The 14,647-nt window shown below is 38.4% G+C and overlaps 1 protein-coding gene across 4 annotated transcripts in view; it reads left to right on the top strand.

The window, feature by feature from the left end:
* Positions 1-14,647, top strand: part of ppp1r9ala (protein phosphatase 1 regulatory subunit 9A-like A) — a 60,488-nt gene that overhangs the window by 34,241 nt on the left and 11,600 nt on the right. For all 4 annotated transcript variants that reach the window (XM_061971616.2, XM_061971614.2, XM_061971615.2 and 1 more), the window contains exons 3-15: positions 2,924-3,056; positions 3,229-3,349; positions 3,659-3,763; positions 3,966-4,101; positions 4,651-4,809; positions 4,925-4,978; positions 6,157-6,386; positions 8,710-8,806; positions 8,882-9,005; positions 9,157-9,308; positions 13,576-13,894; positions 13,985-14,042; positions 14,119-14,190. In XM_061971616.2, coding sequence (XP_061827600.2) covers positions 2,924-3,056; positions 3,229-3,349; positions 3,659-3,763; positions 3,966-4,101; positions 4,651-4,809; positions 4,925-4,978; positions 6,157-6,386; positions 8,710-8,806; positions 8,882-9,005; positions 9,157-9,308; positions 13,576-13,894; positions 13,985-14,042; positions 14,119-14,190 — 1,760 coding nt within the window. The remainder of the gene's footprint in view (positions 1-2,923; positions 3,057-3,228; positions 3,350-3,658; positions 3,764-3,965; positions 4,102-4,650; positions 4,810-4,924; positions 4,979-6,156; positions 6,387-8,709; positions 8,807-8,881; positions 9,006-9,156; positions 9,309-13,575; positions 13,895-13,984; positions 14,043-14,118; positions 14,191-14,647) is intronic.

Genomic DNA, 14,647 nt, shown 5'->3' with positions numbered 1-14,647 from the left:
CATTCCTGACATGTTTTGTTAATGGTATCTGTAGTACTGATATTAATAACGCTATGTTTATTTTGTGTAGTACGCCTTAAATATTTCTGATCACATCTAGGAATTGATATGTTGGCGATCTTGAGATTATTTGCTTGGTGCTGCGATAGATCGAAGGCATCATAATTTGCCACATCAGTAGAATGCATGTTCACCTCTGGCACAGTCACTACAGCAAAAACATTATGTAAGTTGTGTATTATTCTAGGAGAAATGCTATGTGTGCAGGAATTTTCCAGCCTGACGCTGGTTAGTTCTAGCATAACTGACTCCTCACCCGGACTAACAGACACTGCAATTGCCTGTGTCCGAGCTTGCTCTAGTGTAGTTAGTCAAGCTTGACTCAAACACAAATCTATGTTCCTAGACAGGATGATGGCGCCTTCCTGGTTAGGGTGAAGGCCGTCACTCCTCAGCAAAGCCCGGTTTACCCCAGAAAGAGGGCCAATTATCAATAAACGTTAGTCCCTTTAAAGCACTTATTGATACATTTAGACAATTATTATGCTTTCACCTAAAATACTGGTCAAAATTGTCCAAAGATCCATTTTTACCAATAAATGTAAGGATTTTTTGCATTTGATTAACAAACGTTTTATTTTACACATTAAGCACACACTCTATGGTGGTGAAATAAGTGTAAAGGGTACTGAATGGAAATCAATTAAAAAGGAAAAACTGAATCTTAATTTTTATTTTTATTTTTTTATTTTTTTTATTTAACCAGGAAAAAATCCCATTGAGACTGAAAAACTCTTTTTCAAGGGAGTCCTGGCCAAGAGGCAGCACATAAAATTACATTCACATGACACATTAATATGACAGGATGGACATCAAGTAAAACCGTTACAGATAACTGAGGCTCCTTCAAATGCTCTCAGTTTAGGTTTAAAAGCATTTAAGGATAACAAATCAGTCAGCTTCCAGTCTCTTTGTAGAATGTTCCAAGCACAAGGAGCTGCATAGACAAAATCTTTTTTCCCCAGCTCAGTGCGAGCAAATGGTACAGAGAGCAACAGCTGATCGTTGGATGTCAGTGCATAAGAGTCCGGGCTTCTCTGTATAACTAATGTACAAATGTAATCGGGCAATAGTCCAAGAAGAGCCTTACAAATAAACATTGCTATTATTATTTAGATTTGTTGTTAATGTTATTATTATTGTATTACTTGTAATGGTTTATTTGTTACTCATTTATATCCAGGTTTTTTCAACTATATTTAAAGTTCAACTTTAATGGTACATAAATACTCATCTTTTCAAATTAATGAATAATTGGGTAATTCATCGTGATTACAATATCAATCAAAGTAGTCATGATTATTGTTTTTGCCATAATTGTCCAGTCCTAGTAACACCCAAAACGTATATACAGTTTCAAACAACAGAAGGGACGGTTGCCAGCAACTTGAGGGTTCCAGGTTCGATCCCCGCTTCCGCCATCCTAGTCACTGCCGTTGTGTCCTTGGGCAAGACGCTTTACCCACCTGCTCCCAGTGCCACCCACACTGGTTTAAATGTAACTTAGATAATGGGTTTCGCTATGTAAAGCGCTTTGAGTCACTAGAGAAAAGCGCTATATAAATATAATTCACTTCACTTCACTTCACAAGTATGTGTTTATTACATTTTAACCGCAGTGTAGATAGAACATGTTAAAACAGAAAGTAACCAAATATCAACAGTAAATTAACAACTAAAGTAATCATCCATTCATTTTCTACCGCATGCGTTTCATAATTTTGACAAAATATTACCATTGGAAATGACAGAATATTACAATTTGGACCCTTCGTAACCCATTGGCTTACTACTAAAAGAGAAACTGTCTAGTAATGTTATTTAATGTCAAAATTGTTCTTCGATTGCAATAAGAAATACATGTTTAATGTATCGTAAGATTTTCTGTTCAAATAAAGCCAATGTTGACATTTTTTGTGGTCATGGTCATAGTGTCAAAATACATTTTGGTACTCGTACCAAAATATTGGTATCAGGACAAGCCAGGTACCTTTCGACCCGTTTAATTAAAACAGCATTTTGTGCAAGACACATAAGTAGGGGTCCCTGCTCCATCTCCATCAGTTTGGGGGTCTTTGCCTGGAAAACGTTGCCTTAGTTCATCGTCATTGTAGAATTGCTCACACAACACTATTTGTTGAAGTAAGAAAATATTGAAGCTAGTTTTGAGCACTTGCCCAGTTGGCTGGAGTTTATGGAATATGTCTTCTTTGGGTTGCTCATACTTTCATATTTCTTTGTACAACATTTCACTTGTCTTGGAGAATTGATCCCTACTTAGTTTTCCCCTGCTGTGTCCTACTTTCTTCACTCCTCATCCTCTTCTATACTGGGCGTAGGTGTGTGAACGTTATAATTCCAAACAGAAAAGAGCCAAACAAACCAATTCAGAGCTTTGAGGCCTGACAGTAATTCACAGCTCATTATATAAGCTTTGATCAGTTTGGATATCTTTGGAATATATACAGTACATCTTAATGTTGCGGGCACTTTCATTCATCAGAATCGGCTTTATTCGCCAAGTATGCTCAATACACAAGGAATTTGACTTGGTAGACTGTACTCTCTTTGTTCAATGCAAGAAACAGAAAAAACACACCAACTACAAGAGAGCACAGTGCTGTGGTGACATATGTGTGAAAAAATGTAATATTAAATGTGTAAAATAACAAATACCACACAGTTAAATGATATATTTAGCTAAAATGATCATACATATGACAACTGTAAACACGTAATTTAAAAAAATGTTTCTCACATTCCTATAAGGTTTGTGTGTAGGTTATGTGTCTAAAAGAATGTACAGTACTACTGTAGTATGGTCACATATTTACCTTGTCCACTGTAAATGTTGGAAAAACAGGTCTTCAGCACTTTCTCTAATGAGGAGTATGACCGACGCAATGACGACGTGGACCCTGTTTCAGCATCTGCAGAGTACGAGCTTGAGAAGAGAGTGGAGAAAATGGATGTATTTCCTGTGGAGATTGAAAAAGGTGATCCCAATAACACATGAGCTTATTTCTCTTGTCATTTAAACGGAGGATGTTTCATGACTTGCAATAATTTAAATGAATAGTTTTAGGATTGTCTCTAGGTTAGGTTGCATGCAATTCCCCACATGTACCGTACTTGTTTACAATTGTGTTCTAATTTCTCTGCATCTAGGACACAATGGGCTTGGCATCAGTATCATTGGAATGGGGGTGGGAGCAGACCAGGGTCTGGAAAAGCTTGGCATTTTTGTAAAAACCATAACAGAGCAAGGAGCAGCTGAGAGAGACGGACGGTGGGTGAAAGTGTCAAGACTGTCTGCACAGCCATATGCTTGAATGATCCTACAGTTCATTCTTATCAATTCACAGACCACCTACATTCCTAATAACACACTTGAGGTATACATTATTCTCAGAAGGTCCCAGCGACTCACAAGACACAAATAGCCATATCTAATTATAACCTCATGAGGAAGCTAACAAAAATAATCTCACTTCCTGTGTTTTCAAGACATTTTTATACCGTTTATGCTTTGGTACTGGCAACCCTAGGATGATGCTTCCCAAATCTTTAAACAAAATGCTGTCTTCTTTTTCTTTAGCATACAGGTGAACGACCAGATAGTGGAGGTGGATGGTGTTAGTCTGGTGGGTGTCACCCAACTGTTTGCTGCGACTGTTCTCAAAAACACCAACGGCATAGTGAGGTTAGCTCAAATACGATATGCTTTATTTCAAATAAACTGATTCCAAAGATTTTCCTTGTGCCACTTATCTCTTGGGATTAGAAATAATTTGTGGTTGTTCATACAGAAGAAAGATGCATGTGAAAGTTTCATTATTTAGTGTGCTAAGTTCTTACCTAAATATTGTTGCAAAATCTCTACCGTAACACTTTGTTCCCGACAGATTTCTGATAGGCCGAGAAAAGCCTGGGACACAGAGCGAGGTAGCCCGCCTAATAAGCGAGACATTGGAGCAGGAGAGGAACCAGCAACAGCAACACAATCACCTGGAGGACCCCTACGAACACTCCACAGAGGAGGTGAGTCAGCTTGTCAAAAAGTCTACTTAATCATCATTCCTTCCAAACAGCTCCATCCAGTCTCACTCAGTCAGAGAAGAAAAAGCTGATTGCCCCTGCCGTTTTCTGTCTGCCAGAGTTGCGGAATGTTTGCTTTCTGAGGACAACCAAAGGCCACTACCTTTTATACTGAGACCATATGAGCTCACATTCTTTGTAACATTTACTCGTAATAGGAGGAATGTGACGTATTCTTATGTATGGTAAGTACAGTACATCATATTCACGCTCAGCCTGTGGTTATGAAAAATGTTGGTAAACGGTTAAGTTTGTAACCACTAAATTGGACCAAATCAATATATTTCATGACTTGCTGCACACATGCAGCCTGGCTCCAGTTGAGCCTTCTCTGTACCAGCTCGCTGTTTAGATATCATTCCAGAATGTGCTTCCGGGCTGTGGTGAACTGTGCCGCACTTAGTGTTGTTGACACATGCACACATGATTGTGTTGTTGTCGGGTGTGTTATTATGTGCAATGTGTGATGCCGTGTGTGATCTCATTATTCAGGAGGAGCGGTACGAGGACGACGATGCAGTAGAGGAGAGGATTCTTGGCTCAAATTTTTCTCCAGGGCGGAATGTAGAGGTATTTGAGCTGCCTGACACAGAGGCCTCGTTTATGCCAACTAATTTGGACAGCTCTCAGATGGCCTTCAAGTTTAAAGAGGTACAGTTTCTCCAACATTATAGTCAATTTATTTAAGATGTAATTAAAGTTTTAATGTAACAACAATACCTTTCATAATAACGACATAGCAAAATATATGTATTTCTTTCTCCAGCTCCAGCTCAAAAATAGCATTGCATCAGCTGAAATTATTCAACTAAAGGAAAAGGTATGTTGATATGCAGTTAGTGTTTTGTAAAGACAGATGCTTACACAACATTTTAAGTCTAAGCCGAGAACTTTGCAACGTTTATTTTTGCAAATGTACATTTTCCAGTGTTTATTTTGCTGTTTATCATATATTAGTTTTTAGTTTTGTTTCATTGGGGTGGAACAATTTTGTTTGAAGAATGTTGGGGGTTCCTCTAGGTTTACAGCTTTGGGCTGTGGCAGGCGAGCGAGCACACACACATTCTTGCAGCACAGACCACTAATGTGATCAACCCAACACAGTTACATTCAAAGGTGGATACGGGTTGGAAGATTGGGCTGATCATTATTACACTGATGCATTGGACAAGTGTTAATAGAATGTAAACAGAACACCCTAGAAAGACTCCCAATTGTCTATCTTATTATAAATATGATTGCCCTTCCGGACGCGATAAAGAGCAGATGCAAAAGTGTAAACGTAACAATGTAAAGACAGAAATGACATGCAGTCATGTAAATAGGATGACTATTTTGTTTCTTTAATTAACCAAAACTAAATGTGAGTGTGAATGTTGTCTGTCTATCTGTGTTGGCCCTGCCGTGACCTGGCGCTTTGTCCAGGGTGTACTCTGCCTTCCGCCCAATTGCAGCTGGGATAGGCTCCAGCCCGCCCGTGACCCCGAAAGGGTCAAGCGGTAGAAAATGGATGGATGGATAAAGGGGTTGTTTGCAACCTTTATGCGGACGCCTGGAGGGCGCTAACTTTCCAAAACTATGTGCGTATGTAACGCACACACGTTAGCTTTGTGTGTTAGCCAAGGATAGCGATCTAACTAACACTGGCTATCATTGAATGTATATTTTATCATAACAACACTGACTGCAAATTGTATGTTGCTTCTCAAGACAGCAGTGAGTACTAGACAACATCTTTGGACCGACGAGTAATTTTTATTCAATATAATTTGGAATTGTGTAAAAATTACCATTCAATATATAGAGAGAAATATATATTTAGGTTAAACACTAATAGTAACATGAGCTAGCAGGTCACATTCTTGTTACATTTTTAGGTTTAAAAACTGTACCGTAACTTTGAGCAAGTTGCAAACAGCCCCATTTATTGAAATGAAATCCACTTTCTCTTTGGGTGATTCAGTCATTTTAAGTAATATGCCACTTTTGTCTGCACAGGTTAGGGGATCTGAGGAGGACAAGTCATTGTGGGAAGCCAGAGAGTCTGCTCTGGAGCAAAAGATGGAGGAGAGTAACGGAAAAATTCTCAAGTTGGAGAGTTATTGGCTAGAAACCCAGGCTCTGTGCAAGACAATCAATGAACAATTAGCAGAAACTCAAACCCAATATGAGACTCTGGACAAGAAATACAACAAGGCTAAGAAACTTCTGAAGGACTACCAGCAGAAGTGAGTTTGTCTTGAGTTGCATTAAGCCTGGTGTATCATGTGTTGCATAGCTTGCATAGGCTGCGCCGTCGTCGTAGCTCCCCCTGCGTAGCCTCCCGCGTAGCCTACGTGCACCTCACAAAAATCATAGGTTTGCGTCGCCGGCAACGCAGAGCTGTGATTGATCCGTTTTTGCCAGGGAGGGTCCCTAAACACGTGCGATCAGACTTTGTGCTTGAAATGCACAAATTATTGTATGAAATGAAACAAGATTGATTAAACATTTGCGGGAAAACTGATGTTGTGTACCTAATATCTCGGTGCACTCTGAAAATAATTACTTGTTCATCCAGAAGAAGTCACAAAATGAAAGGACGACACTTAACTTTTATTACAAATCTTATGCTAAAAGGTTCAATTCCGACACATATTCTTTCTCAAGCACACACATATTTTTCTCTCTCACATAACATTTCTCATTCTACGTCAATAATCTTTCAGGCACGGTATATTTACAAACACCAGCATGTCGTTAACAGTTTTGTTTATTTACAATTGCATGTTGGATCTTTCTTGTCCCATGTCCCGAATATTGTTGCAAATAATAACATCCTCTGCTGCGACTCGTTCAAAAGTTGCACAGTCCATCTTCACAAAGGTTTAAAGGTAAAACGTTCATAAAAAGTAACCTGATTATTGTGAATGATTAGTTCCAGTGTAGACAAAGGTGTCGATTTTGTAGCTCAGTGGTTGTATGTAGTTACTTTTCACAGGAAGGAAACACACAGTATCTTGTCTGCAGTTGCTCCTTTGGGGAGGCTTCCCCCTTAGTGTTTTGGAAGAGAATTACAAGTTTGGAGCCATCCCCTACGGAAGAACTATAAATCAAACAATACGCCGTCTGGGGGGCGCAAGCTACGTGACGCGAGAGTATATTCCAGCTTTTACATTGAGCTGTTGGATGAGCCGTTTGTTTGCGTTTGTTGTTAACTCAAGTCTTTATTATTGTTTACTCAACTCTATATGCTGCAAGTCTAAAATCCAACATTTTAATTTACATGGGTTTAAGATCACTAGACCTAAACCAGTGGTCATCAACCTTTTCGAGCCCAAGATCCCTGGTCTCAGGCAAAAACCAAACATGGTCTACACCTGCGTCAACTGTATTTTAATCACGGGCCACAAATGGCCCAAGTGCTGCACTTTGGGCACCCCAGCTGTAGAAGCTAACTGTTAATGGTAACTATATTATTTATACCGTAGTATATTTGTTCATCCTATGGGTTCTTCCTATCACATATGGGACGTGAGTCAGCTTATGTCCGCACCGGAAGTGTGATAAGAGAAGATAAACAGGGAAGTCTTTATTTAGCTACCGCGTTATTTTATCATATGTTACTGCCTTTGCACATGTCAAAGTTTACGTTTGGATGCACAATAAATCAACACAAAATCCGTACTTTGGAGCAGTGTTCACGGACTCTAGTATTTGTCTTCTTGGTTCCCGTCGCAGGCGAGCGATGATGGTCATGGACTCGTAGTTGAGGGAAGAGTTGTTTGATGTTGAATGCTAGAAAATGTCCGATGCGTTGCAAAAGTCAACCTTAATGCCTTGTTGCAGCTGGATGATTTATATGCATGTCGTGCCATGCGCGTTTGCAATACGAGCGGGTGTAGTTTGCAGCTGCGCTCGAGGGGTGTGGTAGCCACGGTGTCGACGGCGGCGGATGTGAGGCTGAAGAGAGAGAGGCGATGCGTGCGGGCGCGTTCAGGGGTTAAAATGCGTGCCTGTTTGCAGGTCTGTCGATTACTCTCTAGGCGGGGGTGTCACTGATGTCATATTAATATTTATTTTTGGTCAAGTACTTTCGCGATCGACCGGTAGGGTCCCAAAGATAGACTGATCGATCGCGATCGACGGGTTGGCGACTCCTGACCTAAACTGTCAAACAAAATCTCTTACTTTTCAGAGTCCCCAATGTTTTGTATGTAAAGTCAGATTTACTAGTATGCTGCCTGTTCAACACAAACAAGTTGCTGAAACTATTCAATGCTTTAAAAATTGTTTGCAGACACTTTCCAGAAACAATGTCTCTGTTACATTCTGCTGAATATAAAACAGGGTACGGGTCTGCCATTATTAGTTCGTATTTGGGTGAACTGACTAGTTTCTAAAAGAGGTTGTTAGAGGATCGAGGAGAAGAGGTGAGTTGAAGGGTTCTATGTCTTTGAATCTTTATTTTCTTCTTGCCTATAGTGTGATGTTTAAGTTATGAATGAAATGTTAACCTGGTAAATACAAGTAGAATGGCTATTCTAAAATCACATTTTCCTGAATCTTCAGAGAAATAGACTTTGTGAAGAAGGAGGAAGAGCTGAAGAAGTGTATCGATGACAAAGAAAGGTGGTACAAGGAACAACTAGACGTTTTGCAGAATAGGGTAAGCTGCTTAAAATGTGTGTATACGTCAAACAGACCGGAGATATGTATAAATAAAGTCATATGTTGTCTGCAGATAGCTGTCCTGGAGTCTGGGGATGCTTCAGGTATCACTTCAAAGACTGCTCAGAGCCTAGCAGAAGACAACCTTTTCTTCCAAGTCCCAGTCCCTGACAAACAATATTTTGACTCACTTGCAGGTAATAAAGGTTATTGTAATTCTATTACATTAATAACAGAATTTTAGAAGAAAAAACTTGAGCTGTAAAACCTTACGTAAAAAAAAAAAATTTGAAAACGTCAGTATAAAGAGTCTTTGGACTTTTTGGGTTTTCATTTGTTACTATGTAGAGAAAGATTGGAAGGAGCTGGTCCCTGAGACAGAACTGTTGGATATCAGTGCGCACAAAGCAAAAGGCATCCTAGCCCAGAAGGCCAAACGTCAGCGTCCTACTCGAAACAAAATGAAGGAGAGTCTCACAGTGACGTCAAGCCCCTCCCAGGTCAGTCAGGATCAGTGTCTTCTCTGAATGAAATGTAAATATCTATGTTGTACAGTATTGCGAAAGAGAAAATGATGTACTCTGGATTTAGCTGAGCTTTAGAGATACGTTATTAATCTTGTCAATGGCAGTGCATCACAAGGTGTTTTTTTGTGTTTTTTAAACGCAAGCAACGCAAACGTTGGTCAAATACTCAATTAATTAAAATCAGAAGACCAAATTTCTCATCTCTGTCATGGGTTTTACTCAAAAATATGAGTAAAAACAGTTGATCACTTTTAAAGCGGAACTGCACTTTTTGGGGGAATTTTGCCTAGCGTTCACAATCATTATGAGAGACAAGAACACACGTCTTTTTTTTTTAATTCAGATTTGAAAGATGATAAAAAAAGGCTTGGAATATGTGGTTGATGGGAGTCGCCGTTGCAGCCTTCAAAGCCCTCTAAAACAACTTCAAAACCCGCTATCAATGTTTTGTATACACACTGCAAGTATGTGTATATATAATGTAGTAACAGACACCTTCATAACTATATGTAATATGTACAATATACACACTGCAAGTATATATATAATGTAGTAACAGACACGTTCATAACAATATGTAATATGTACAATATACACACTGCAAGTATATATATAATGTAGTAACAGACACCTTCATAACAATATGTAATATGTACAATATACACACTGCAAGTATATATATATATATATATATATATACTGTAGTAACCGACACCTTCATAACAATATGCAATAAGTACAATATACACACTGCAAGTATATATATAATAAGGCTGCAGCTAACGATTATTTTTCTATCGATTAATCTATAGATTATTGTTTCGATTAATCGGTTAATCTATAGATTATTTTTTTCGATTAATCCATAGATTATTTTTCCTTTTACCGATTATTTTTTTTATTTAAAATGAAGATGAAAAAATAAATGTAGGCCAGTTTTTTCAAAAGGCATGACTTTTATTTACAAAAAAAAAAGTATGGCCACTCAGTCAACATTGACAACAACATGACAAAATATTCTGTAACAATGTAAACATTTAAAACTTTTAACATTTAACACAATTAAAAGTAGCTTATTTGCTTTTTAATGTGCAAATATAAAAGTAAACATCCAGTGCAAATCTTAATATTCTGCAATAGTATAATCATTTCTAAAGTAAAAGTATTGCTTATTTTGCTTTAAAATGTGCAAAAATAAAGATAAACATCCAATACAAAAAAGTGCAAAACGAAATATTCTGTAACAGTGTAAACATTTCAACAAAAGTAAAAGTATTGCTTATTTTGCTTAATAACACAACAATGATAGTATGATTAAAGTGAAAGTTAATTGTTCGTTTGTACATAGTATATGTAACTGTTAATGTTGTAAAAGGTATTTGCACAACTAATTAACGTTAGCGTTAAAGAGGAGCGCGTCTTTGTAAACACTGAACAGGCACGCCAAACGCGCCTCTCAGAGCGAAACCGTGTTTTAGTTTATGAATTTACAACGCAGATACAGATGACACATTCATGTTTTTGTGTAATGATGACAACGTATACTCACGCGGACAATTGACTAGTTGATGGTGATGTCAAGAACGCTGTCGGGTGTTTTCTTTTCGTTCATAGCCGTTGTGCTGCTATGATAGGCCATTTCCGCTCGACACAGTGTGCATACAACAACTGTCAAGTGTTTTGCTTTTTTCGCTGTGCTTATCCCACACTTGAAGGGATGTACCAATGCTGAATGTGGCTTCTGGATTTCACTCAAAAGACCAGACTGTAGTTACTTTTTCCTTTTATTTTCCTTTAGTTTGCAATAGTTTTTCCAACGAAGAAACAGCTTCTTTTTTCTTCTTTAGTCTTTTTAGCAGTCTTAGCAGTGTTAGTAGACTTTAGTTTCTTTAGCTGTCATTAGCTGTCTTTAGTAGCCTTTAGTAGCCTTTAGCTTCTTTAGTAGGTGAAAAACCTTTAAGGACAAAACACCACAAGATTAACATTCTGTAAAAAATCAATCAATTATCAATCCCATAATTTACAATTATTAATTAGGCTATCAAACTCTTAACCATTAAACAAGTGCAAGAAAATGGACACATCTTTTCCCTTTAAGTTAAAACAGATTTTAAATCAATTGTCTCAACATAAATGCACCAAGATACATATAAAATACATTTAAACCCAGAAACACAATAGATAAATGCAACAGAAAACCCAATATGCAAATACATAAATACCTAACCAATTAACCACCTATTTAGATACATATTTAAAATCCATATTCAATATAAATATATTATTAATTTAGCAATGAAACACTCAATCTTAAACACTGTCTACTGGTAAAAAAATGCCCCTTTTTCTATGCCCTCACCAGCAGCCAATGATCCAACACTTTAAATTGAGCGACTTCACCCTCCTGATGAAGCAAACTGCTCCAACATTTATCAAACTAAGCAAAGAATATCAACACTAAACAACAGTTACATACCCCCCCCCCAATCTCACCAGCGCAACAGGTGCGCCACACCCACAAAGAGAAATATTAAATCTTACATACTTTTGGCACAACTCTGGGTTACACAGCGGTCTAATTACTGGGCTCGCGCACCAGCAGATGAGACGGGAGCGCGCCGCGTTATACCTGCGCGTGAACGTAAACTGATCGGCTCTGATTTTATAAGCCGACTGGCCGAAATAATGCCGAATTATATACATTTCCTGGGGTTGCCTAGGTGAATAGGGATGCGGATGTGCTCTAAGATAAAATATAATTTTATTAAGTGGGGTTTGGCTGGTTGCTAAGCAGCCACGGTTGCGAGCTCGCGCGTCAGCTGACGAGACAGCTGTTCGCCGCTACAACGTTATTAGGCCGTTTATTGAAATACTCCCACACTTTTGACGACTTTTGGCGTGCTTTTTTTTCCCCGCGCTCGCACCGCTCGCATCATCTGCTTTGCGCTCCGCCATGACGGCAGTGTGACGTAAATATGCGACGCGTCGACGCATAAATACGGCGTCGACGTATTTACGTAACCGATGACGTCGACTACGTCGACGCGTCGTTTCAGCCTTAATATATAATGTAGTAACAGACACCTTCATAACAATATGTAATATGTACAATATACACACTGCAAGTATATATATAATGTAGTAACAGACACCTTCATAACAATATGTAATATGTACAATATACACACTGCAAGTATATATATAATGTAGTAACAGACACCTTCATAACAATATGTAATATGTACAATATACACACTGCAAGTACCGGTATATATATAATGTAGTAACAGACACCTTCATAACAATATGTAATATGTACACTATTTACCATATTTTGGTCATTATAATTATTGGCGCATTTATTTCTGTTTCCATAGAAGCGCACGTCCGACTTCCGGCAACCACTTGTGTTCCTACTTCGGGATTCAAACACAAGTGTGTTCTAATCATGTAACAAACAACGAACACGACTATTTTTGGACAAATGGCGATTCGCAACCTTATCTTTATGAATCTGAATTTATTGAGGCTGAACTACTGCTTCTAGAAGCAAGTACAAAGGAAGAGTGAGGCGTTGGAGCAGACAGAAGCCGAGAGAGTGAGGTGAAAGTGAATCACAGCTGCAAAATGTAGAACTTGAAGCCAAGCTATTTCGACAAATATGGATTGCTTACCCATAATTAACCGGAAAAAACGTCTCTGGCCAGCTCGACCATACAGACAACTGTCCATCGATTGAGTCACACTTCACTTATTTATATATGCAGCTAACTTATCTCTTGCTGTAGTTGGCTTTTACGGTTAATACCGTAGCACGCCGATGTGTTTACTATGCTCGAAAAATTGCTTTTCAGTGTTCGCTCTTACAATAACAATGTAGCTACAGTTTGATTATTATACAGTTTATGTAATGAAGTATTAGTGACGGATTTTCAATGCATTTTTGAAGTGATTTAGTGGTACAATTGATTGCCCCCATTAGCGACATTGCTCGCCACCAAGAACGAGCTGAGTTTTATATTTTAGAAAGCGAGAGAAAAAAAGACTTGTCTTCTTGTCTTTCATTATGATTGTGAACTATTGGCAAAATTCCAAAAAAGTGCCGTTCCCCTTTACTGTTACATACTGTGCTACTTGTAGCCAGTTGTCCCACAACTTACTGTATTATACACCTTATTTGTACCGGAATTAGCCAGTCAGAAATGAAGCTTTTATGTCCTTCCTTACATTGTCCCTACAGGAAACTGAAGAGGAGGATGATCAGGTGGAGGAGGAACCTCAAAGGAGGAGCTCCATCCAGGAGAGCCTGTCCCTCCCAGTACCAGTCTGTTATCCTGGGACTGAACAAAAAGATGATCTAGCCGAGACTAAAGATGAATTCAAGAGCAAGCCTGAGCTGTCCAGCAGCCCATCTTTGCCCCCATCACAAGGGGAAAGTATTGAAAGCAGTGGAAGTCCCTCCTTGTCCCCTCTAAATGACACATCTCCAATATCCCCCTCTGGTTTAATGCTCAATGTGAAAAAGATAGAGTCCAAAGGCAAAGAAAAAGACCTCAAAGGTATGAAGGACTAAATTATTATTCAGTAATCTCCCTAATAGCAATGTGTAACATTGAGGCCGGGTGAACTATGTATTTATTTTCCCCCAGATGAATTAGTTGAACCCACATCAGCTACAAAGCCTAAAAGACGATTTCCTGACTTTGGGTAGGTTTTTGCATCATTCAGCTTTCATTGTCACCATTTGGCATTTCCTAATTCAGCGAATAATTGGTCAATACAGGGGTCTTCGGAAGTCAGGTGGCAGAGGAAAAAAACATGACAAGGAGGCAATGAGAATGTCTTTGGACAGCAGGTATAGTACAGTATACAGTACACCATGTTGAATTCCATGACACAAGTCAAACTTTTTATTGCGCTTCAACCACGCAAAATTGCTCACATGATTAATGATAGAATGCAAATTCAAAGTCAAACATTTCTTTTGCATGACAAACAGCAAAGTTTGTTTCACTCTATTTGTTTAAAATATATAATTGTTTTTTAGCTCAGAAGTGGATACCCTTTAATTGTGCATCTGTGGGAAAAATATTTATATGTCTTGCCTTGTTTTTTGTGCATGCTACTCGGCCTGAGCCAACAACAAATTTTGCTTGACAATATATTGACCTACGTATTATTGCCAATAAACAATATTATCGCCAATATTTGTATGAGACCAAATTAACCATTGATGTAATAATATATATTAATAATGCATATATATCCTTTCAAATGCAATAAACTTGCATTTCTCGTGTATTTTAACATTG

The sequence above is a fragment of the Nerophis lumbriciformis genome, linkage group LG13 (assembly GCF_033978685.3).
Source record: "Nerophis lumbriciformis linkage group LG13, RoL_Nlum_v2.1, whole genome shotgun sequence".
NCBI lineage: Eukaryota > Metazoa > Chordata > Actinopteri > Syngnathiformes > Syngnathidae > Nerophis > Nerophis lumbriciformis.
This window is presented reverse-complemented; position numbering and strand designations above follow the sequence as displayed.